General features: G+C 46.7%; 1 protein-coding gene across 2 annotated transcripts in view; it reads left to right on the top strand.

The window, feature by feature from the left end:
- The first annotated feature begins 245 nt into the window (after nucleotides 1–245).
- Nucleotides 246–24,644, top strand: part of SND1 (staphylococcal nuclease and tudor domain containing 1) — a 392,960-nt gene continuing 368,561 nt past the window's right edge. The window contains exon 1 of one of the 2 annotated variants that reach the window (XM_047762976.1): nucleotides 246–576. In XM_047762976.1, coding sequence (XP_047618932.1) covers nucleotides 499–576 — 78 coding nt within the window. In that variant the 5' untranslated portion in view covers nucleotides 246–498. The remainder of the gene's footprint in view (nucleotides 577–24,644) is intronic. The other variant, XM_047762975.1, reaches the window with a different exon arrangement.

Below are 24,644 nucleotides of genomic sequence, written 5' to 3'. Positions count from 1 at the left end.
CCCCCGGGGCTCCCAGGGCTCACCGCGCCCCGCGGCCAGATGCTGACGTGTCCTTTCCTTCCCACTACACCTCCCGACACCACACACTACCGCTGCCCCGGAAGTCCCGCCCCATACCTAGACCATCACCGCAAATCAGCTCTTTCAGCGCTTCCTGAAGCGCTTCACCCGTTTTGGGACCAAGGGGCGGGGCTCCGCGAACAGGGTGTCTATTGGCTTGGGGTCCGGCGGGCTCTGGGCTCTAATTGGCCGGAGGGCGGTGGCGCTCTGGCACGCTTGCGCGGCGAGTAGAACGTGTGGCGGCGGCTGAGATCGCGTCTCTTTCGCTCCCAGTCCGGCTGTTGCTCTAGTGAGCGCCTGGCGAGTCCGTCCCGTCCATCACCTGCAGCCGATCGCCCGCCCGCTTCTCTTCGCGGCGGCCTCTCACCAACACCGACACTCACATTGACACCTCCAAGCCGGCCAGCCGCCTTATTCGCTGCCTTTCAATCTCTACACATGGCCTCCTCCGCGCAGAGCGGCGGCTCCTCCGGGGGACCTGCGGTCCCCACCGTGCAGCGGGGCATCGTCAAGATGGTGAGAGCGGGGCCCGGGACACCGATCCCACCGCCCGCCACCGTGCGGGAGTCTGGCGCTGGCTTCTTCCCCTTCTGCCAGCCTGCATGGTCTCCCAGATTCTCTTTCCTCTGCCCTGTTCCTCACTTTTCACCCGTTCTGGGAATCCCTCCCTAGACGCAACCCGACACGGACTCCCCTTGGTACTTTGCCTCCCGGACACCCTGACATTAGGGGTCACACTGATTTCCGTGGTCGCGGCACTCAGTCTCCTGGCTCTTTATCACGACAGATCGATTACTGATTGATTAACGGGGATAATTTGTTGGTATGTGTCCTACGATCCATCCGTCCTTCTGTCCATTTTGGCATATGCTGAGCAGTTTGCAGTTTTTCAAGATCCTGACATCCGCTCTGCCATGGAACTCTTGAACGACGTGCCCTTCCTGAAGTTCTTATGTTTTCACCGACGCTCGTTTACTTATTCCCAAGTTTTCTCACTCTCTGGCCCTCATTTTCCTTCACCTCTTGTGTCAAGTCTGAAGTCCTGAGAGCTCCTCATGTTTGTACTCCCCCTCTTTTTGACTCTTGAAATGTTAGGCCGGTAGGAATCTTAGTTATCATTATTGTTCCCTCACCTCTTAACAGATGAGACTGGTTTGAAGAGGGCAAGTGACTTGCCTAAGGTCACATGGTGGTTTGGATTGGAGCCAGGACCTGAGCCCAAGTGTTCTGATTCCCAGTCCACTGCTCTCACACTGTAGATTCTGCCCGATTTTATGTCTTCTCGCTTTCTGCATCCTTAAATTGTGAATTTAAAACCCTGCAAGTTTCATTAAAAAAATTTACCCCCAGCTCCGTGATGATTTTGTAGTATAATTTTTTTTTTTAATCAATTGTCCCCCTTATTGTCCTCCCCTCAACCCTTCCAAATATTGGAACCTGACATTTCTTGGTTGTTACCAGAATTTCTGCTTGTGATGACCTCAGACTTGTAGATTTCACTTCAGACTGGAATTCTGACTTTTCCATCTGGATACATTTTTTTAATGACCCTTTGTCCCAAAGCTCTAGTGTTTTGCAGTTGTGGAAAGTTTAAAAAACATTTCTTGCCTTTCACAGGATTAAAATTTTCTTCAGCTTTTGTGTGTGTGTGTGTGTGTGTGTGTGTGTGTGTGAGAGAGAGAGAGAGAGAGAATTAAAAGGGAAGACTTTTTTGTCCCTCTAATTCATTTTTAGCAATATTCTGCCTCTGGGTGAGATTCTTAGGGTTTTCAGTATTGCTTTTCCACTTTATACATAAAGGAGAGTCAGAATTTATCGGAAACTGAGTGAGAAGGGAATTTCCAAGGTCCACATATTTTCATCTCTTTGAAATATTGACCTGACCCATGAAAAGATTATCCTGAAGGAGTGTCTCTTAAATTAGCTTTTTCATTTACAGAGATCTTTCCCTTTACCATAGGGACAAAGCAGCACTTGGCGGCCTGTAGTGCGGTTGGCGGTCTGTAGTGCGACTGGCAGCACAGGGTGAATCTTTCTGAGTTTTTTCCTTTGCTAAAGCTTGGATTTTTCTTAAAGGCCCCTCTCATTTGTGGCCTGGGAGTGGAATGAGGTGAACAGCTTTTTGCTTCTACCAATGCTGGAGGCCTCCGGGGCACCTGGATGCTATGGGGTCAGTGACCACGCCTGCCCACAGATTATCCAAATGGATACTGGGTATCAACAGTCACTTGTTCATTAATGTTCCTATCTCATGCTGAGTCTTGTTTGTATTATCTTGTTTATAACACCTAATAATTAGTAGGGTCATTGGCTACTATTTTACAAGTGTAAATCTGAGGTTTAGAAAGAATGGCTTACCCCGGAGGAACAGGTACTTTTTATTGGTAACGAGAGGCAGAGCCGGGACTTGAACCCAGGCCTGTCACCAAAGCACATGCTCTTCAGCATCTTGGTACGATGCCTCTGGCTCCAGGGCATGATTTTAGTGGAGGGCAGGGCCAGTGAGGCCTGGTGGCAGAATTGCAGGAAACCGAACCCAGGTGTAATTGAGCCGAGGAGAGAAGAGATGGTACTCCTATCTTGTCCGGGAGCTGCTGCTGTGGTGAGTGACTTCATTTCCTGGAGTGTGGTGTGGAAGACTGGAGTCTGGCAGGAGGCTTTGAAGCTTCAGTGGTAGCTTCGTCTATGTGGCTGTCTTTCCGCGACCAAGCTGCGCAGAGTAGGTGGGTGAGTACCAGCCAGGGATTAGGGGAAGGAAGCTGGGTGAACAGAGTGACAGGCAGATTTGTGCCAGGCTTCGAAGCCTGTCTGGAACGAAAATTCGACCCCTGGCAAATTGCTCTGTGCGAAGCTCTTCTGCTAAGCAAAGTTGTATTTTCCTGGAGAGTAATCGTTTCCAGTAGTACCAGGAACTGCTTCTTAACAACTCTGCGAGGGAAGATGGAGCTCTAGGCCAGAGGACAGTAAGAAGGAAGTAGTTTGATGAATAAGAAAACCGTAGTTACTGCTTTTCTGCCTTTGGGGAGAGGGGCCAAAACTGGAACACTGACTAACCAGAAGCAGGCCTTTCAGGCGAGCCCTCTCTTTAGATTTGTCTGGAATTGTGCTGAGCCAAAGGTGTCAAGTGGTATAGGGTTGAGGTTTGCTGCAGTGAAGAGGAATACTAATCCTTCCTCTTTTTCTTTTTTGGAAAGGCCATGGAGAGAGCAAGTTTCTTCTGGTCTCTGCCTTGCCATCCTCTTAAGTCCTGTGTTCCTCTTTTAAGGTTGAAGAAGAAAACTGGGGAATCAAGTTGTAAAAGTTTTGCATTTGGAGTTAATGGCTCCGTGGTTAAGGAACCTGACTAGTATCCATGAGGACTTGGGTTCGATCCCTGGCGTCACTCAGTGGGTTAAGGATTTGGCTTTGCCGTGAGCTGTGGTGTAGGTCGCAGACGAGACTCAGATCTGGCGTTGCTGTGGCTGTGGTGTAGGCTGGCAGGTGTAGCTCCAATTGGACCCCTAGCCTGGGAACTTCCATAAGCTGCGGGTGCAGTCCTAAAAAGACAGAAAAAAAAAAAAAAAGGTTTGCATTTGACCAGTTTTTGGTTTTGGTTTTGTTTTTTTTTAAATGACAGTGATGATAGAGGCTGTGTCTCCTATTGAGAGTGGGAGCCAAGGTACAGAGCTGGTTCTGGAATGCGTTTAAGGAGGAAGTGGGTAGTGAGTTGAACACAAGCATTGTGGGTGGAGCTCTTCTGTTGCTGAGAAGGCAGTGAGGATGATGGAAAAACCGAAGGTGGATTTTTATTTTTTCAAGTTGGGAAAATACTGGCAAGTGTGTGGGCAGACAAAATAGAACCTGGAAAAGTAAATGTCTCTGTCAAATCAAATATTTTCTCAAAACCCTAGAGGATTCTATCTCTGGGTTTTTTGAATAATTTGCTGGACTGTCCTGAGCCACGTAAGAATATTGTCAGCACATGTTAAATAAGTGGTTGGAGAAGTCTTGGGATACTTGGTATAAAATCTAGTCACCCCACTTAGCAGCTACTTAGAGACTATCTTCTCTGGTTTTGCCAAACTGATTTACTTCTGCTTTGGGGATAGAGCCCTTTTGTGTGTCTTCACTCTGACTCTCTAGTCTTAATGTTCGCATGTCTTTCTCCACAGAAGGATGAACCCACCACAGTTCTTGAATCTTCTGTGCTTATCAGAAGCTGCCGTGAAAGCAGTGTATCTTATCCTGCTTATGGTGTAGGAGCACAAAGGGGCCACATCCCAGTTCCCATTTTACTCCACCCCATTTAAAAGGGGAGAGGAATCCCTCCGTCTTCTTCGGTTGCATGCTAAGAACCACGATTCTCACTAGATGACTGAGTCACGTGGCACTAAAAGGGGGAGGTGGCCATAATTTCCTCCTCCGACAGGAATTGTGCTGCCAGATTGTTGTTAAGTGGGATGTAGGCTTCCTGGTGAGTGGCTTAGTGGAAATTTCTCCAGTTTACAGCTTGTAGGAAATGTTGCCTATAATTTAGATCATTATGGCTAAGTGTCGTGTTTCTGAATTGAGAAGTATGTGTCTTTGTGGAGCGTAGTGGGGACTGAGTTGTAGTCTGTTGATCTGTCCGTAATATGTGTAATTAGACTGTGAAAGAAAAGCAGTCTTCCTAAGCTAATTAAAGTACTTTTACTCTACTGTCCAAAGGGACATGGTAGCTAGATAGCAATGTTTAGAGGGGCCATTTGCAAAGAAGAAAGTAAAATAGAATGGAAGGCATTTTTCTCTAGCCTTAAAATCGCCCAGCATGTAAGCATGGTAGCTTTCAATCAAAATCATAAGTACAGGAGCAGTATGTTTTTGTTATATCTTAAAGGCTTTCTGTCATTTTTTGCTGTATGAAAAGGAAGCATCCCTCTGGCTCCAGTCATGCTAACAGTGGCTGCTGCCATGCACTAACTAATGATGTAGAATGATGAGCAGTCATATTTCCTTCCTTGAACGAATTTTATCGATCGTCTGTGTCAAGGTGTCTGGGTAATGGGGAAACAGTGGCAAATAAGTAAATCAAGTTCCTGCCCCTAGGGTTCATGGAGGAGGCAGACAATCAACAAGTACAGAAAAAGTCAGCATGATAATACAAGGTAGTGATTTCTGGTAGGGGAATGGGACAGAGTGGTTGGGAGTAAGGGAAGGGGTGGCTCCTTTAGGTGGGAAGGGCTTCCCTCAGCTGAGATCTGGTAGACATCAAAGAACTAGCCATAGGGGAAGAGTGCCCTGCAGAGGGAAGAGCAAGTGCAAAGGTCTTGTGGTCTCCATGAGGATCATCTTCAGAGTTATTATAGTAGCTCTTCAAATTCTTCAAGTTCAGTGTTCCACAGAAATGGTATGGGCTTAACCTGAGCTATTAATATATGTGTGTTTTAGGACGATCAAAGGCGGAAAGGCAGCCAAGGTGGTGATTGTTCTGGTATCCTAGTGAGATCAGTAGCAGACATTAAGTTCACTGAATCAATATAACCAGTGGGAGACTTATTAAACAAATACTTGCTCTTGGTCATATTCATATTTCTAACTGGGCCGGGACTAAGGTTTTCTGACTTACTATCATCCAATCCTGTGTGTTCCCAAGGACAGGATCTGAATGAAAAGATAAATGGCAAAAGCAGGCTCGACAGGAGTTACATAGCATCTAGAACTTGTCGGTGTTTATGCTTCTGATAGCATCTTATTACTGCTTGGAATTTAGTAGTCCTGGCCTCTGGCAACCCTTTTAACCCAGTAAGCTTTGGCTAGCAGTAATAATGCAAAGCAAAGTAGCATGCTTCAGAGCTCAAACTAATGGTCAGGAAAGAAGAGCACATGCTCAGTGTGGCTCATTAACAGGAGTGGGGACTCCTGAGGCCGGGTAGGGAGCAGTCCTGGTAATAGGCAAGTGATTTGATGCCTCTGTGCCCCAGTTTACTTGGGGAGTGAAATTTGGGAAATAAGTGAACACATTTTCATCTGTCTGTTCAAAAGAGAAAATGGGCCAGGTAAGAAGGTTCTACAGCCTGTTGTGAAGTCGCTTATCAGCATGCGCCAGCAATTCAGCTGACAGGTGTGATTCTAGCAGGGGGCACAGTAGATATCCTTTGGAATCTGGTCTTCGGATTTATTTTATTTCATTTCTTCAAGGTATAGCATAGCCAAATATTGTAGGAAATTCTTTGCCCCATCAGAGGTGAGGAATAAAGTAAAGGGATTCAACTCTTACTGGGCTTGTGTAGCTTTTCCTCCTATTTCTTGTTTGGAGAAGGATTCCTACCCAGTTTCTGTTGCTAATTCCTCTTTTAGGAGACTGACATATGCTTTTTGTTCTTACAGCAGAAATGGATGCAGAATTACAGGTTGTGAACATTTGATGCAGATGGAGTGTTACGGGGTTTCACTTACTTTCAGTGAGACTCAACATGATGAATTAATGTCATGTTTTTCTCACTTAGCTCTAATGTTTAGGGGGAAAAAAGACCAATGGTTTCTGTTGGCATTTTTTAAACATTAGGAAGTTAAGCAACTTACAGGGACGATCAACGTAATATAAAGTTAAATGACATTTTCAGATGTCTTTTTTTTTTTTTGGTCTTTTTTGTTGTTGTTGTTATTGTGTTGTTGTTGTTGTTGCTATTTCTTGGGCCGCTCCCGCGGCATATGGAGGTTCCCAGGCTAGGGGTTGAATCGGAGCTGTAGCCACCCGCCTACACCAGAGCCACAGCAACGCGGGATCCGAGCCACGTCTGCGACCTACACCACAGCTCACGGCAACGCCGGATCGTTAACCCACTGAGCAAGGGCAGGGACCGAACCCGCAACCTCATGGTTCCTAGTCAGATTCGTTAACCACTGCGCCACGACGGGAACTCCTCAGATGTCATTTTTGAGCTCTTCCATCTCTGATATAAACGGGTCTTGGCACATTCGCTCCCTTTACACCCTTGTGATGGTGACTTCAAGGTCTGTCTTGATGCTTTCACGCAGTTTGGGATGCCTTCAATTCTCTCTGTGTGGGAGGAGGTCTGCTTGGGATGGTCTTCCTCACGTGTAATGGGAGGAATGGCGATTTGGAGAACTGTGCTTAAAGTTAATAAATGTAATGCATTAACCTTGTCCCTGGGAAGCAGCCTGTCAGAGAAGACATCACTGGCTGGGATTCAGGGGCACAGGTTCGAGGCCAGCTGCTGCTCTTCTCCATCTGGGTGCTGTGGGGTGAGGCAGTCTGCCGCTCAGGCTCTTTGCTTTTTTTTTCTTACGTGAAGTGAGTGGATTCGTGGTCTCTAAGCTCCTTGCAGTCCCCAAAGGCAGCAGGTGTGTAAGAAACCCTGTATCACCCTGTCTTTTAGGCGTGAATCACAGCGGAGAGATCGCATGCCTTCCGGTAGTCTTCACTTTTGGCCTCTTATCTTGCGTGAACATCTTTTCTGTTCCCATTGGGGTGGTTTTTTTTTTTTTTTTTTCTTGGTGAGAAGGTAGACTAGTTGAAATATGGTTTTCTTAGTGTGGACGACCAGAGAGTAAGAATCGGGATGGGACTAAGTGATCAGATACTGGAGTGGCTGGAGGGTGGATGGAACTGAGCCGGGAGGTCCTGGCTTTGGTGGTGGTGTCAGGACAGACTAGTGGGAATGGTCGCTCGGGACCCACAGGAACATGGTACCCATGGGTTTTACTTACGCCGTCTCACTTGTCCTTCAGAACATGCTGCCAGTCTCCCGGGGGCAGCAGGTCTTGACTTGAGAAGTGGGGGGAAGAGGAGGGCGCTCTGGGAACCTGTAGCTCATGAGGTGAGGACATCCTGGCCCTGCTCTTGTCTCGGGGCGTCTGGCGGGAATATGGGGCTTGCTTGGGTTCTAAGCTCTGATTTTCCTGCTCTGAGGCCAAAGCCTCTTCCTTTAGGTCATTCTCATTGTCTTGCAGATCTTGCCCACTTCCATTTAATGTGCAAGTATAGGAATCATCTCAATCTGTTTTTAGTTTTTCTGCACATGGTTTCTTTTCTTTTCAGCTTGTTATTTTATTTTTTGCATTTTTGGCTGCCCTGTGGCATATGGAGCTCCCAGGCCAGGGATTAGATCTGAGCCACAGTCACGACCTAAGCGGTAGCTGTGGCAATGCCAGGTCCTTAACCCACTGTGCTGGGCCGGGGATTGAACCCTAGTCCCATCACTCCCCAGATGCTGCCAATCCCATTGCGCCACAGTGGAAGCTCCTTGAATTTATTATTTATTTATTTATTTTGTCTTTTACAGCTGCACTCGTGGCATATGGAGGTTCCCAGGCTAGGGGTCTAATCGGAGCTACAGCTGCCAGCCTACACCACAGCCATAGCAACGCTGGATCCTTAACCCACTGAGCGAGGTCAGGGATCGAACCCACGACCTCATGGTTCCTAGTCGGATTCATTTCCACTGTGCCACAACGGGAAATCCTGAATTTATTTTTTATTGTAGGCATTCTTATATCCTTTCTGGGAGTAGATTAAGAGAGACAGGAGCCCAGTGATTTTCGAAACAAGTCATTGCATCGGGAGCCCCTAGAAGGCCATTCTGAGGCACTGAATTAGGATCTCTGTAAGGGTGGCCTGGGAATATGTATTTTATTTTTGATTTTTGGGCCTTGCCCATGGCATGCAAAAGTTCCTGGGCCAGGGATCAAACCTGAGCCACATTGGAGTTCCCGTTGTGGCTCAGCAGAAACAAATCTGATTAGCATCCATGAGGATGAAGGTTTGATCCCTGGCCTTGCTCAGTGGGTTAAGGATCTGGTGTTGCCGTGAGTTGTGGTGTAGGTCGAAGACACTGCTCAGATCCTGCGTTGCTGTGACTGGTATAGGCCAGCAGCTGCGGCTCCGATTCGACCCCTAGCCTGGGAACCTCCATAAGCTGCGGGGTGCGGCCCTAAAATGACAAAAAAACCCCCAAAACAACCCTGAGTCACAGCAGTGATGGTACCGAGTACTTAACCGCTAGGCCACTAGGGAATTCCCAGAATCTGTATTTTAGAAGAGTCTGAAAGAGTCTGCTTTGGGATTGATCCAGGGACTGGCATTTGAGACTCACTGATCTTGTTAAACTTCCATGCTGTATGTAGTCGAAGGAGTAGGACGTAAGTGACAAAAGAAATGTATGTTTTGGGAGCCAGTACACCAGAATTTTATGTGAGGCAGGGGGTGGGGGCGGGGATAGTAGCTTCTCTTTTTCTTTTTAGCTCTGGTCTTCATGGCTCCCAGGACACTTTGTGTTGCTTTTGCTTTTATTATTTTTTTTCCTCTTTTGGCCGCCCCCAAGGCCTATGGAAGTTCCCTGGGCCAGAGCTGCAGTAACCCTGGATCCTTAACCCCGTAACCCAGCTGGGTATTGAACCAGCACCTCCACAGAGCCAAACCAGATCTTTAACCCACTGTGCCACAGTGGGAAGTCCCACATTGCTTTTCATCGGTAGCTCAGTATTGGGCTGATGTCCTCAGGGCTCCATTTCCAGGGACTCTGAGGGCCCATTCCCAGGTCCTAACTGACAGCTGAGAAGTTGTTGTATACGCCTGATTGAGGCCCTATGCTCGTTTTAACACTCTGCCACTTTTCCTTCTATTTGCCTAGATTCCTAAGATCTTCCTCTAACTTGGCACGTGATTACTGTGGGAGTCTTTAGTGTCATCTCCAAACACGAAGATGCTGTGCTCCTCACCTTTTGCTCCTGTCATCCTGCAGAGCCCCACACTGGGCTTTTTGCTTTATATTTATATCCATCCTAGTTCTTGTTGATAAGCTCCATTCTTAACAAGAACAACAAGAGTAAAACCCCAGATGACCTCTCTGGTCTTAGGCTTTTCATCCCACTGCAGGGAAATAAAATTTTCTTGTAATTCCCAATCTTTGAGGTCCTTACAATTAAGGGTCACATTCGCACTTCCTTGGTGGCCTTTCTTCCCTTTGACCAGCAGTTTTTCCTCATTCATCCCTGAAGTCCTTCAGAATGCTCAAGTGAATGCCATGCCGTGTTAGCACTTTCATAGTAACTGGCATTTAAGTTTTGGTCTTAATGCTTGCTCATAAGACTTCAAATAGTAGTATGTAAAGTTAATCGCAGAAAAATCTCTCTGCCCTCCTTTCAAATTTTCTGCCATTCATCCTTATTCCCTTAGTAAATGTGCTTCCCATGGTTTTTTCATGCAGATGTATACACCCCCCCCCTTTTTTTTTTTTTGAAGAAATAGAGATGAGGTCATAGTATGTCCCATAACTTCCTTTCTTCCTCTTTTTTTTTTTTTTTTTTCTTTTGACCTTTTAGGGCTGCACCCGTGGCACATGGAGGTTCCCCGGCTAGGGGTCAAATCAGAGCTACAGCTGCCGGCCTACTCCACAGCCACAGGAATGCGGGATCTGAGCCACGCCTCTGACCTACACCACAGCTCACGGCAATGCTGGATCCTTAACCCACTGAGCAAGGCCAGGGGTCGAACCTGTGTCCTCCTGGATCCTAGTCCAGGAACTAGTCTTGGTCCTAGTTCATTAACTGCTGAGCCACAACGGGAACTCCAGTAACTTTTTTAAATTAGTTGCCGTAACTATCTTTCTGTGTCATAATTAGAATGTCTGCCTCACTTTGATGTTTGAGGAATATGCCATAGTTTGGGTGTATTACTATCCATTTTTTCCTTCTTGATCTTTCAACATTCTTTGATAACATCTTTGTGTTCCTGTGTGGGCATTTCCCTAAGTTAGATTTCTAGAAGTGCACTTGATGTTTTTGGTGGTTGTAGGGGGCGCTTCTCTTAGACGTCACCTTTTTATATCTCAAGTATCATCTTAGATTCGATTTAGGGCAAAATAACATCCCCTTACTTATTAATCATTTCCCGTTTGGTTAGTATCCTTGCAAACCACTCTGTCTCTGCAGCAGAGGGAGGGCAGGGCCCAGCACCTGGGGTCTTGCAATCACTACGCCTCAGCTGCTTAAAGACCCCCAGGTGTTTTAAGGTCTTAGTACCTAAGGGAGAGCCGGCTCTTCAAGCTTTAGCCCTAGCTGCTTTCTCTGCGTTCTGGAGGGCTCTCTGGTTAAGGAATTGCGCAGCTACCTGACTGCTGAAGACAGGAGGAGGTCAGAGGTAAGGTCCTGCAAGAGGTCTTTTTTTCCTGCAGGCTGGTACATAGCTCCTCCTCTTTCCTCTTTTTTTTTCTTGGATTAGAAGGTGGGGGATGGAGGCTGTGAGCATGACCACATCCTGCAGAGGGAAACCGGGCCATTTTCGTAGTTGTTTGGCGAGGCTGAACCAGGCGAGTCTTTGCAGCCTTTCAATCCAGAGCTGAACTGAGCCCTGGTGATGGTTCACCTCCAGTTTCCTGGGCCTCAGGCCTGTGTGTGCATCCCTCCTGTGCTTCTAGCCTGTGGGAACATGAGCTCTGATTTAGCTGGAAAATCTTTTGGGCAGTCAGCTATTTTAAAAATTGCAGTATTATTTTAAAAGGAAACAATTTCACCGTTGAAAATAGGAAACCGGTATTACTTGCTGGTTATTCCTTACTAGAAAGTTCCTTTTAAAAAAACCCACAGTGAAAACAAAAGAGCCTTCTTACATTCTAGCCAGGTACAGTGTTTTGCAGAGGGCTCTGAAGGATATTTTTAACACGTGGTAGAGACGTGCTAAAGGCTTCCTGCCACCAAACCGAAGCTTTGTTTTTCGTTTAATGGGAAGGATTGAAAGAGAATTGAAACGTGGGCAGGGGACAGCTCTTATTCATGTATAAATATTAAATGTGGGGACATCCAGGGTTCCTACAACAATTTTTGTTTTGTTTTGTAAACTACCCCAGGCTTTGGGAAACAGAGATATAACCTGTGTCTTGAGGCAGAACTCAACTGATTTTCTGCAGTGGCTGTGGTCCAGCTCATTAGCTTTGCTGACCACGAGCTGTCGTACCTTGGGTCAGTCATTTTACCTCTTTAACGTCCAGCTTGGCCTGTAAATGAGCGTAACAGCAGTGCTCACCTCGTGGGGTTGTTGCTGATAAAATGAGAAAGGCAGTGTTCAGACCATTCGCTGGTGTCAGTAGTTCCAGCCCTTTTCCTGTCTGTGCCCAGCTCAGATGGGGGTGGAAGTGGAACTGGCTGAGGCAAAATGAGAGGATTCAGGGCATCCGGCAAGTTTTGTGATTTTACAGTTGTTTCATTTGAAGGCTTTGATTTTGAGGTTATATTTATTATAATTAATATTTGGAGAAAGTGCTATCTTTATAAATAATGTGATGGCATTTGTCTTCTTTAATGTTCTTGGCAAAAATAAAAAAATGGATAACATGTCAGTCCCTAGTTTTGGGGGTGGGGGAAGCCCTACTGATCTGGGGTCTCGAGGTCTGGGAACCCTTGGCCTGGGGGAAACCGTGGGCACAGGCAACCGTGTAACCCTTCTGAGTTTTCGTGGGTATCGTTCATTGTAATCTTTCCTGTTAGGAAATATTAACAAATTTAGGTAACACGTTGAAAAGTGCAGTTGTGTCTGTGAATACTGGTTGTGGTTCCGTGGCACAGGTGTGGCTAATCTGGCAGAAATGGAACTGGCAAAGTTCTGGCTCCTTCTGGCTCCCTGCCCCTCCTCCCAGCAGCCCTCTAGCCTCTGGTACTTGAGGACCCGCCTGCATTTTGTCTGCCTCCCCCCCCCCCCAAAGAACTTATTAAGTGTTGAAGTTGATTGTGATGCTCACTGTACAACTATGAATGTAATACATTCATTGAATAATAAAACAAAGTAAAAATCAATTAGAATTAAAAAGTTGAAGTTGATATATTTAGAAAATATTTTCCGTTACAATGTGAAATGGTTTCTATTCTCTTTGCTCCAAGGTGGACCAGGTAATCCAGATTTGGGGGTTTTCTGGTCTCCTTTGGAAGACTGTCACTTTGGGGAGTTGGCAGAGAGGAACAGTAAGTAGAAAGGGCCCAAATTGGATATTTGCAAGGAACAGCCTCTTACCTTTGTCAGGACTGAGCGACTCACATCCAGGTCTGCCCAGGGGCTATTGTCTTGCCATAATTATCAGTAACACCCCCTTTTTCACTCTCGACAGTGTTCTGGTTTGAGGGATGAAATGGAGGTTTAGTGGGTTTCGTAAGAAGAGGCAAGTCTGAAGGAAGAGTGTGGGGTAGCACAGTCACAGGGGCCCGTATGAACCCAAGCAGATGGTCCTGTAAGTTGCTAGGGTGGCCTGAGAGGAGGGTGGTCTCCAGGCTTTTATGGAGCGTAGGCAGCCCAGGCTTCGGACCAGGCTGTACACCTGACTCCAGGTAGCACTTTGGGCTGATGAGATTTTAATTGTCACTCTCATTAAAATGCTGCGGTTAAATAGAGGCAGGTAACCTTGTTTTACGGTGGAAGGGGAGGATCTCGTGACGTTAAAGACTGAAAGTTTTCTGGAAGAACGGAGGGGTTGGAAAAATCAGCTGGGATATTTTCAGATCAGTTTCTTTGTTTTAAACATCTTTTCTGGGGAAATGGTGAAAGTGACAGGTCTTGATAGCAGCAGAGGACTAAAAGGGATGAGACAAAAGACAGCAGAAATGGTAGGTACGGGTGGGAACACTCAGACGCTCCTGAAAGCAGCTGTGAGCCGTCTGCTGTGCAGGTTTAAGGCAACTTGCCTGAAGTGCCAGAGGCCTGCTGGAAGCTGCCGTAGGGAGAGGGTCCAGAATGAGAAGTTTGTGTGTTTCCAGTCCCTGGAATGTGATGTTGGTGAACTTTTAAACTATGAATTCTGTTCCAGGAGGAGGAGGAGGCACTGTTTTCTATATAGTCTTTAACACCCGGGGCATTTTTCCTTCTGGCAACAGCCCCCAGCAGTAACTTCCTCTGCCAGGGTAATTTATCTGCTTACCCGGAGTGGGCCTGTCCTAGGTCTCTACGGAAAGTGGGGCATTTCTTCCTGGCGTTCCTTCCCTCTGTGTGTAAGGGGAGAGGGGGACTCCGCGCCCCTGGGTCCTGGAGCCCCGCTGAGATCTGCTATTCTGTGTGCGGTAATTGCCTGTGTTATTACCCCTGGCAGGTGAGCCCTTTCACAGCCCAGAGGCCAGGAGGCTGCCTCTGTGACTTAAAAGCCAAGCTAGCTCGTTAAACTCCTCTCTTGCGAGAGCCTGAGACTCTCCTGAGACCTCCCGCGGGCTCTGGGTAGCGCCCAGGCCCAGCCCCTGTCAGTCATCTCCACTCCGGCTGGGAGCCGGGCTGCTGGCCACACTGCTGGCCTGCCGCCGAATTCTTTGGTGCCTGCCCTGGCACTTGTCGTGAAAGCACCTCTTACTCTTGGGGCAGAAGAGCATGTGTTTCTTTGATTACCAGCAGGAGACGCTGAGAGCCAGGGTAGGGAGAATAATACACCCGGGACTCAGAGTATCTGAGGAACAGGGAAGATAGGTTTCCGAAAGGGGTTGATGGCCCGAAGCTAAACATGGTAAAGATGCCCCCTGATTCTGAGCTGGCTCTAAACTGTCTTGAGAAATTTCTACACTTTATATGTTAAAGATGTTCATTTATCTTGTTTTTCATTGGAAAGAGGGTCCCTCCCTCCCACCCCCCCACCTACAAAAAAAAAGGTGAACGGGAATTCCAGAGCTGGGCTTTTGTGATAATATAGGGTAAATTGAATATTATTGGTACTTTTTTTTTTTTTTTGTCTTTTTAGGGCCTCATCCGAGACATATGGAGGTTCCCAGGCTAGGGGGCAAATCAGAGCCATAGCCACCGGCCTACACCACAGCCACAGCAACTCGGGATCCGAGCTGCGTCTGCAATCTACACCGCAGCTCACGGCAACACCGGATCCTTAACCCACTGATGGAGGCCAGGGGTCAAACCTGCATCCTCATGGTTCGTTACTGAGCCACAACAGGAACTCCTATTATTGGCACTTTGAATAGAAATGGAGGCGCAGTCTCCTCTGGGCAGTACTTGCAAGCAAATTCCAGATAGTGGCCGAATAGCCATCTGTGTGCTGTGGTGGAGGATGGCGGTGTGCCGGCCACCAGCACATAGTGGGGAAAGCATGGCGCGTGTCATCTCCAGCTGTGTTAGGGGCTTCATCATGGTCTCTGTAGGATTTTAATGGTAAGAAGAATCCTGGAATGGTACATTAATTTAGCAATAGAAGGCTCTCAGGGATTTATGATAGATTTGTGGTTTGCACTTCTTTATTTTGACATCTAAAATTGACCGTCCACATTTCAAATAGGACAAGTTTCCAAAGTGGATTGGACACTAAAATGGGAAAATTAATATTTTTCATGGGTGGCATGGAAGTTGCCTGACTTCCCCCAAGTTCTACAGTCCTACGTATAAGCCGAAGTAAATATATTAGATATTCTTGAGAGATCCATTCTCCACTTTTTATTATGCTCAATTACCTAGCATTCTTATTCTGTAAGTTCAAAGAAAAAATTCATTGGGCTTTAGGGAAGCAAACCCAGGGACCAGTAGAGGCAGTAATCTTGGTTTCTCTAGGATGCTGCCAGATCTCTCTCATACTTTCACTAACTGTGTCTGGTGCTCCCTTTTTAAGTGTGGGATTTGCCGTTTTGCATAGTGTACATTTTGCCCAGGGACCCGGTGATGGCAGCCTGAGAGGAGAAGTTAGAGGTGAGGCCGGGAAAGTGGTAGCTTGCGCTCCTCCCTTCTGCATCAGGGATCGTGGCTACACTTCTCTTCTCTGAGCACTGGAGTTGAGGAAGAAAGAGAGTTGGGGTGGAGAGGGCTGGATATGTGGACCCTGTTACCTGGAATGTGATCCTAGGCCTCTCTGTCCTACCTTACGTGTGTTACCTCCATTTGCCCCTAAATGGAGGAAGAAAAGGCTTTGCCATCACAGCACCTTTTTTTTTTTTTTTAGTTCTTGAGCTTCCTTAACAGAAGACCTATCTTTGGGGGAGTTGCCTCCCATACTTGCTGGGCCAGCGCATATGTTCAAGAGAAATAAGGCCTTCCGCCTTCCTCACACGTATATGGTAGCAGAGTGGGCCTGTGTGCAAAGTGTATCTGAGCAATTTGAAATGCGCAAAATAGGCTGACAGATACCCTAGAAGTGTATATTTTGAGGTGCTTAAGAGAACAGTTGGTGACTTTTTAAAGGTGTTTTTTGTTTTGTTTTGTCTTTTTAGGGCCGCATCTGAGGCATAAGGAGGTTCCCAGGCTAGGGGTTGAATCAGAGCTGTAGCTGCTGGCTTACACCATAGTCACAGCAACCCCAGATCCTTAACCCCACTGAGCGAGGCCCAGGGATCGAACCTATGTCCTCATGGATGCTAGTCAGATTCGTTTCCGCTGAGCCATCTTGGGAACTCCTCAAGTGTTTTAAGTGCTTTAAGGTGTCTCGTAGTCCCTAAACCAAATCTTTGGACTAAGGCTCTAGTCCATCACTGTTTGGTAAATACTACTACAGGCTGCAATGTGAAGGTATTCAGAAGGTGTGCCCTTGGAATTTTTAACCCCATTCATGACAGACAAATGAATACATCTGTAATACTTTGTGCACAGTCAGTGCTTAGAACAGATCTTCACATCAAAGCCGTAGAGACTAGAATTTGATGGTTTTAGTGGCTGCATTGTACTCCACCTGGGATCTCGTTGCGGGGGTGGGGTGGGGGGGTGGCTTCTGAGCCTGTTGGGGAGAGCCGTGAGCTGGCTTGAGCGTGGCTGCAGTTTGTCTGTCTTCTCCACTGAGCACTTCCCTGTCAGTGTGTTCTTTGCCTCCACTTCTGTTTCTCTGTGAGCATCTTCTCTAGAGATTAAATGAAAAAAGTTGCCTCCCTTGCTATCCGTTTAGACATGTAGATAGGTTTTTGTTTCCATGGTATTTGGATATTGGCTTTGGGATGTACATCTATCAAGAGATTCTTGTCAAACAAGAATGAACATGAGAATCATGGCGACTCTCATAGGAGAGATGACAGCATCTGCTCAGCTGGAGTATCACTGTGGGGATAGAGGAAATGACTGAGCAAAGTGGGATGACAATTGACTATTGAATTAGTTAATTGGGAGAGTTCTCCAGTGTGGTCTGGGATATACATATGAGCAGTTTCTGTTGAGAACAGACTTGACAGCTTACAGGAAACAGTCAGTGGAGTGGTTGGAAATGAGGTAAGACTGTTTTTAGGGCCGAACCACCAGCCGCATATGAAGATTCCCAGGCTAGGGGTCAAATTGGAGCCATAGCCGAGGGTCTACACCAGAGCCACAGCAACAATGGATCCGAGCCACGCCTGTGACCCACACCACAGCTCACAGAAACACCAGATCCTTAACCCACTGAGCGAGGCCAGGGACCGAACCTGCATCCTCATGGATGCCAGTCAGATTGTTTCCACTGAGCCACGATGGGAACTCTGGTAAGAATTTCTTGAAGGAGGTAACAGGGGAGATTTGACATCTCAGAATAGGACAGCTGAGGAAGAAAGCAAGTTGAAGAATATGTTCCCAGAGATAACAGGCTTCTTTGGGGAGAGCGAAGTGATGCTGGAGACAGTTGGGTTGCTGTGAGAGAGGGCTGGACAAGGTATTGAACTTGGGGAGGGGAGCACCTGTAAGGGGGAGAGGAGGGGAGAACAGGCTTGCCTGTAGGTCTTGCTTGGGAGGGGTTCCATGGAAGGCCTTGGAGAACTTCTGGGCTACCTGTTGTCATTTGGCAGAGGACCAGGAAAAGCAGCTGTGAGTGGAGCGCATGCTCTGAAGAGCTCGGCTCTTGCGGGCTTCCACAAAAATCCACCAAGCTATGAGCTGCTTAAGGACACGGACTGTGTTTTAATTGTTTTTATCTCTTCTTTCCAGAGTCGAGCACTTGATGCTTGTGCTTGATACATACTAGGACCATTCATTTATTTAAAGAACAACGCTGAATGCTCACTTTGTCTCTGGTCTCGTTCTGGACTCTAGGGCGACCAGAGTGAACAAGATAGACATAGCCCTTGCCCGGAGGGAGCTGGCAGCGTGGAGTGGGAAACTGATATGAAACAATAATTATGCTGTTTAATGTTGTGATGGATTCTGTGGAAGAGAGATACAGGAGCTCTGAGCATGTACATCATGTGTCTGACCTAGTCTGGGGATTGGAAGGCCTCTTTGAGTAAAAAGTTTAAGCTGGATTTGCTGGAGGACATGTCTGAGCCAGGCTGTGCCCCAGCTGGAATGCAGAGGTGGGGAGTTAACCTCAGTGTGCACACCATCACCCCAGCATCCTGTTAAAAGGCAGCTTCTGAATCAGTAGGTCCAGGTAGGGTCTGAGTCTGCAATTTCAACAAGCTCTCAGGTGCTGCTGGTCTATAATTGTCTTCAGAAGCTTTCTGTGCAAACTTACTTCTCTCCTTTCTTTGGTGTTTTTTTTTTTTTGGTTGTTGTTGTTTTTGTTTTGTTTGGCTGAGGCAAGCAGAAGTTCCCAGGCTGGGGACTGAACCTGCGCCACAGCAGTGACAACACTGGATCCTTAACTGACTGTGCCATCAGGGAAACCCCCCCCCCCCCCCAGCTTTTTATAGTCTTTTTAGGGCCTTACCTTCAGCACATGGAGGTTCCCAGGCTAGGGGGCGAATTGGAGCTATAGCTGCTGGCCTACACCACAGGCACAGAAAGGAGGGATCTGAGCTGTGTGTGCGACCTACACCACGGCTCACAGCAACCCTGGATCCTTAACCCACGGAGTGAGGCTAGGGATCAAACCTGCATCCTCATGGATACTAGACTCCCTCCCCGCCTTTCTTTGTTTCAGTTGAAGATGATGGGGTTCAGTTGGGTCAGACCCCCCCCCCCAATCAAAGACATGTATCAGGTTGCTCTCTATATCTCTTGAGGAGGAACTGGAACTCTGTTTTATTACTGAATCGCTGTCCTTTTCTTGTTTAATTGCTTTTTGTTTCTGCGTTCCCTCACTTCCTTAATTAGTAACTGCTTGTGTCTGCTATTGGGAAATACAGAAGGCCTAGGAGACTAAGAAACGGGGGCACGGAGGGGCTTTTGTCCCTGGTTCAGTTTGACACTCATTCCCTAAATTGTGTGTGCAGAGGGGGAGGGAGGGAAGGGTGGAGATGGTTCTAGGAGTTTTTTATCCTTGTGGCTCTAAAGTAGCCTGTAGTATGTTTTGTACCTTTAAAAAGTATTTAAAAATGTTATTTAAAAATAATTTCAAACTTAAAAGTTGCAAAAATAGGATAAGTAACTCCTGTGACCCTTTCCCCCGGAGTCCCCGGTTGCCATATCATCGTCTTTGCATTTATCATGTACAGTCCGTATTTATGGGAGCTCTGTTCTGTCAAGTCACAAGCACTGTATTAGTGACTTTCGGACCATTGCCGCTGTGAGAATTACAGAGTTCCTGTGAGCTCTGGTCACCACATTGTCACCAAGTGATAGATACATGACCTTGTTCCATGTGTCTCTGTTTAAAGACATTTAATATGTAGTGTTGATTCATTAACATTGACCACATGAGCAATAGCACTGTAACTTGTGCCGAACTAAAATGGTCTAATATTTGGTCTGTAAAGCACATCACAGTGGCTTTCTTTGTGCTTAGGGACACTCCGGGACTGTGCCTGGGGGCCGTTTTAAACAGCAAAAAGCCGGGATCACTGCAGTAATTTTCCTTTAGCTTTAATAATAGTGTTTGACCCTAAACACTTGGTAGAGGAGTCAAAGTCCTATAGTGATTATCTTTTTTATGTTCTGGAGTCAATTCATTTTGGGTTTTTCCTTTGGTAATTTTCACACGTGACGATTGCTCACCCTGGAAAACCTCTTTTGACAACTGGAATGGATTTTTCTGTAATGACACTTGGCGTTTGCCTGCCCCGCAGTTGCTGCTGAGTTCGTATTTCTGAGTAACTCTGGTTTCTTGACCACAGTGGAGCTCAGCGTGGGCTATGAGACTGGCTCTGTGGAGGGCCGTCTTCTGGCTTCCAGAAGATTGAGTTCCTTCATGCTGGCCTCTATTTGTGCCAGTTACAGCCTTGCTTCCTAGCTCTTATGTCAGATGTTTAGTACTTGGGGTTTATGAGAAAGTGTCTGGGGAGACCTGTGTTCTAGTCTTGATGCCATCATCTCACTGGGCCACAGTTTCCTCATCTGTAACACGAGGATAGCAGTGCCTGCTCTGCTTGCTCAGAGGTTGCTGTGAGGATGGCGAGGAGTAGATAGGACAGAGGAGAGGGAGACCAGTGTGCCCTGCGCATTCCCTGAGTACCTACTAGGTGTCAGATACCATGGGGCATCTCCCTTAATGATCTTAATGTCTGGAGAAGACGGCAGTAGTGTTGTCCTCACTCACAAGTGAGGAAACATCACGAAGTTTGGAAAGCTTTTTGACTTGAGATTATGGTCCAACGAAGATGCATTGCAGATTCCTGGTCATCTGAGGCTCTGATGGTCAAGACACTCTCAAGGTTGAAGATCAGTACAGGGAGTTCCCTGGTGGTCTAGTGGTTAGGAATTGGTGCTTTCACCACTGTGGCCCGGGTTCGAACCCTGGTCTGGAAACTGGGATCCTACATCAAGCTGCTGCATGCCATGGCCAAAAAAATTAAAAAAAAAAATTAGCAATATAGACCTAAGATATAATACTTAATTACCATTATCTCTGAGGCCGGAGATTTGAAAATCGAAGTCCACTTTCCTAGACAGTAGGTATCTCAGGTGATAAAGCAGGGGAACCAGATTATGGATTATTTATCTAATTCTTTCTGGTCGAATTCAGTGGTGATATTATTTTAAACCTCAAGAAGAAATGGTTCTTTTTCTATGGTACATAGACTTCTAATCTTTACCTCAGATCACACTTTGAGCCTTTTTTTTTTTTTTTTTTAATGCCCACACTCGTGGCATATGGAAATTTTTGGGCTAGGTCTTGAATCTGAGTTGCAGCTGCGTCCTGTACCACAGCTTTAGCTCACTATGCCAGGCCAGGGATCAAACCCACACCTCCTGAGCCCCAGTGCACTGCACCATGGTGGGAACTATTGAGACTTTTTTTTTAAATTAAAAATTTCTTATTTAAATTATAGTTGGTTTACAGTGTTGTGCCAATTTCTGCTGTATAGCAAAGTGACCCAGCCTGTATACATATATATGTGTGTGTGTGTGTGTGTGTGTGTGTATATATATATATATATATATATATATATATATTCTTTTTCTCAGATTATCTTCCATCATGTTCTATCCCAAGAGCCCAAGCCATTTCTTCCTTCCTTCCTTTCCTGCACCCGCGGCATATGGAGGGTCCCAAGCTAGGGGTCAAATAGGAGCTGTAGCTGCCAGCCTATACCACAGCCACAGCAATGCAGGATCTGAGCTGCATCTGCAACCTACACCACAGCTCATGGCAACGCCAGATCCTTAACCCACTGAGCAAGACCAGGGTTCGAACCTGTGTCCTCATGGCTACTAGTCAGATTCGTTTCTGCTGAGCCATGACAGGAACGCCCCGAGCCATTTCTTATAACAACAGTGTTAGCTACTATTCATTGGGTCTTTTAGCCAACCAACCTCTGTGCTAAGGGCTTTGTTCCTTTGTTGAGGCTTCATAACACCTCTCATGGATATTCTGATATACTTAATTTATAAATGAGGAAATTGAGGCTAATACAGCCAGTGAACTTTCAAAAGTCACCTCTGACATGGATCAGATTCTGAAACCGAATTTTTTTTTTTTTTTGTCTTTGTTGTTGTTGTTATTGTTGTTGTTGCTATTTCTTGGGCTGCTCCCGTGGCATATGGAGGTTCCCAAGCTAGGGGTTGAATCGGAGCTGCAGCCACCGGTCTACGCCAGAGCCACAGCAACGCGGGATCCGAGCCGCGTCTGCAACGGCAACGCCGGATCGTTAACCCACTGAGCAAGGGCAGGGACCGAACCCGCAACCTCATGGTTCCTAGTCGGGTTCGTTAACCACTGCGCCACGACGGGAACTCCTGAAACCGAATTCTTATTGCCATTTACCACTGCCCTTTCTCTGATTATAAAAATGAGCAGTTTGTGTAACTTGAAGTGGTCATCCAGAATTTATTTTTTGCTGTGCACGTACTGCTTAGACTACCATAAAACTAGTTCTCATCGCACTCCCTTGTAATGTTTTATATCAGAGGCTGGCAGACTGACTCTGTAAAGGGGCAGGTAGTAAATGTTCTGGCCTTTGTGGGCCATTCGGATTCTGTAGCAGCGACTCAACCCCTGTTGGTCTAGTGGGAAAGCAAGCATATAGACAAAATTATATAAGCGAATGAGCTTGGCTCTGTTCCAATAAAATTTTATTTATGGATGCAGAAACTTGAATTTCATGCTCTTTTCATGTGTTACATAATGCCCTTTTAAAAAAAAAAAAACAGAAAACAAAAACATTTTTAGCTCATAGGTTGTGTAGAAACAGGTGGGAAGGAGGATTTGGCCAGTGGGCTGTAGTTTGCCAGTGCTGCTTTTTTATCATTCTGAAGTTTTCTTCCTTTGTGTCTCCTTTCTGGGTCGTCTTTTGTAAAACTGGACTGTTAAGTCTGCTTTCCTTGCATCTGATAGTGTTTAGTAACCATGGGTTTGGTTTGGGGCTGCCAGCTCACGGCAGCTCTACCTAGTGGTCTGGTCTCTGACACCTGCTCTGCTGGCACACGGGGATGGAGATTTTTAACTGTGGGAAAGATGTAATCAGTAGGTAACCTCACCTATGGCTTAACAGATAGCAGCTTCCCCAAGAGCCTGTTTCTCCGTGCAGCCAAGTGGAACATCGGGATCGGGGGCTTCAGGTCTAGTCCTTGCCCAGGGCTCAATTTTATTTTAAGCAAAAGTCACTTTACCTGTTTCGATTGCAGAGTTTTTCATCTGTAAAATAAAAGGGCTTTGCTTAGATGCTCTGATGAGTGGCCCTCTCTCTACAGACGGTCGTTAGCGTCCTCATGAGATTTGAACTCGCCTCTTCGCAAACCGAGGCTTGGTTTATCGTACAGCTGGCCCTGGAGCAGCAGCTCACACCCATCCCTCCTGCAGGAGCACCCAGTGCAAGTGAGATGGCCAGCCCCGAGGCCATGGGCTGCCAGGTCCTTGGGTTTGAATTCTGGGCCCTCATTTACGTTTGCCCCTAAGAGAAGGAAAGAGCCGGCCACGGTGGCGCGCATCCTGGGAAGGACCTCGCAGACGACGCAGCTTGTGCTCCTCTGGGACTGCATGCTCTTTGTCTAAATGACTTGTGAATGTTCAAGTGATGATTCTTCCTGTGGAGGCAACCTCTCTGGCTGCCAGGAAGCTTTTTTCCGGATTTACCCTCTGAGATTTTCTCCAAGTTAGTTTTTTTCTTTTAGTTCTCCTCTTGCTTTAATTCCGTTTCTTTAGAAGTTTTTTGCTTCATTAAAGTGCACCATAGTTCTTCCCCACTGCTGGGTGGTATTTTTAGGTGGAGAAAACACCTGGTCCAGAGAAGTGTCGCTGGCCTGCTTCTTTGTCCTCTAAATGTGCAGCCTTTGGGCTGTGGCCCTTGTAAGCTTCTGGGTGGCAGTTACGGATTGTTCAGCCCAGTGACTTGGTTCCTTTTCTCTGCCACAGAGGGAAAGGAATTCATTCTATTTGCTGTGTTGTTTCTCAGAAGATGTTTGTATTGGGAGATCCCATCGTGGCTCAGTGGTTCACACATCTGACTAGCATTCATGAGGGTGCAGGTTCGATCCCTGGCTTTCCTCAGTGGGTTAAGGATCCACTGTTGCTGTGAGCTGTGGTGTAGGTCAAAGATACCACTCGGACCCCGAGTTGATGTGGTGTAGGCCAACAGCTGTGATGTAGGCCAACAGCTGTAGCTCTGATTCAACTCCAAGCCTGGGAATTGGAGCTGTAGCTGCCAGCCTCCACCACAGTCACAGCAACTCAGGATCCGAGCCATGTCTGCGACCTATGCTGCAGCTCGCAGCAACGCCATATCCTTAAACCACTGAGCAAGTCCAGGGATTGAACTCACATTGTCATGGATACTAGTTGGGTTCATTAACTAGCTGTGTCAACAACGGAGACTCCCAAAGATATTCTTGTTTTAACAGGCAGATAAACCTGTTAAGCCAGTCCTCCTTGTAGAGCTAATAAGATAGTATTCTTAGGCCAAGATGATTTTTGCTTTTGGAGCTGTGAAAAAATATACCGGGTTTATTGAAGTACTTAGGATTTCCGTACCATCACTTTTTTTGCCCTGAACACATAGTGTGGCTAGATGTTTGTATAGCTCTCTTCTGGTGTTCATGGGGTTGGGGTTTAAGAGTTAAACTAAGCCATTTATCAGTATCTAGTGATGATTTAAGGTGGTGTTTCTGTTGCTGGGCAGAGTTTTAGGAGCTGCCCCTAACAGGTTTCACTGTAGGTAAATCCCCCAGTAAACTTATTAGTGAGTTTGAGCTGTTAGAGTCCCGTTTTCCTTCTCAGCTGGCTTGTGCCCTGAAGCCAGGTCCTCTGAATCGCACCTCATCTCTCTGCAACCTTTACTGGCAGAGCTGAGAAATGTCAAATCCATAACCTCAGTCAAACTGACTCATTGTGACAGCTGTTTTCACAAACATTCTGCTGTATCAGGTAGGGCTAAGATCG

This window comes from Phacochoerus africanus, chromosome 16 (genome assembly GCF_016906955.1).
Source record: "Phacochoerus africanus isolate WHEZ1 chromosome 16, ROS_Pafr_v1, whole genome shotgun sequence".
Lineage (NCBI taxonomy): Eukaryota > Metazoa > Chordata > Mammalia > Artiodactyla > Suidae > Phacochoerus > Phacochoerus africanus.
Note: the sequence above shows the minus strand (reverse complement) of the source record. Positions and strands in the feature narration are given on the sequence as shown.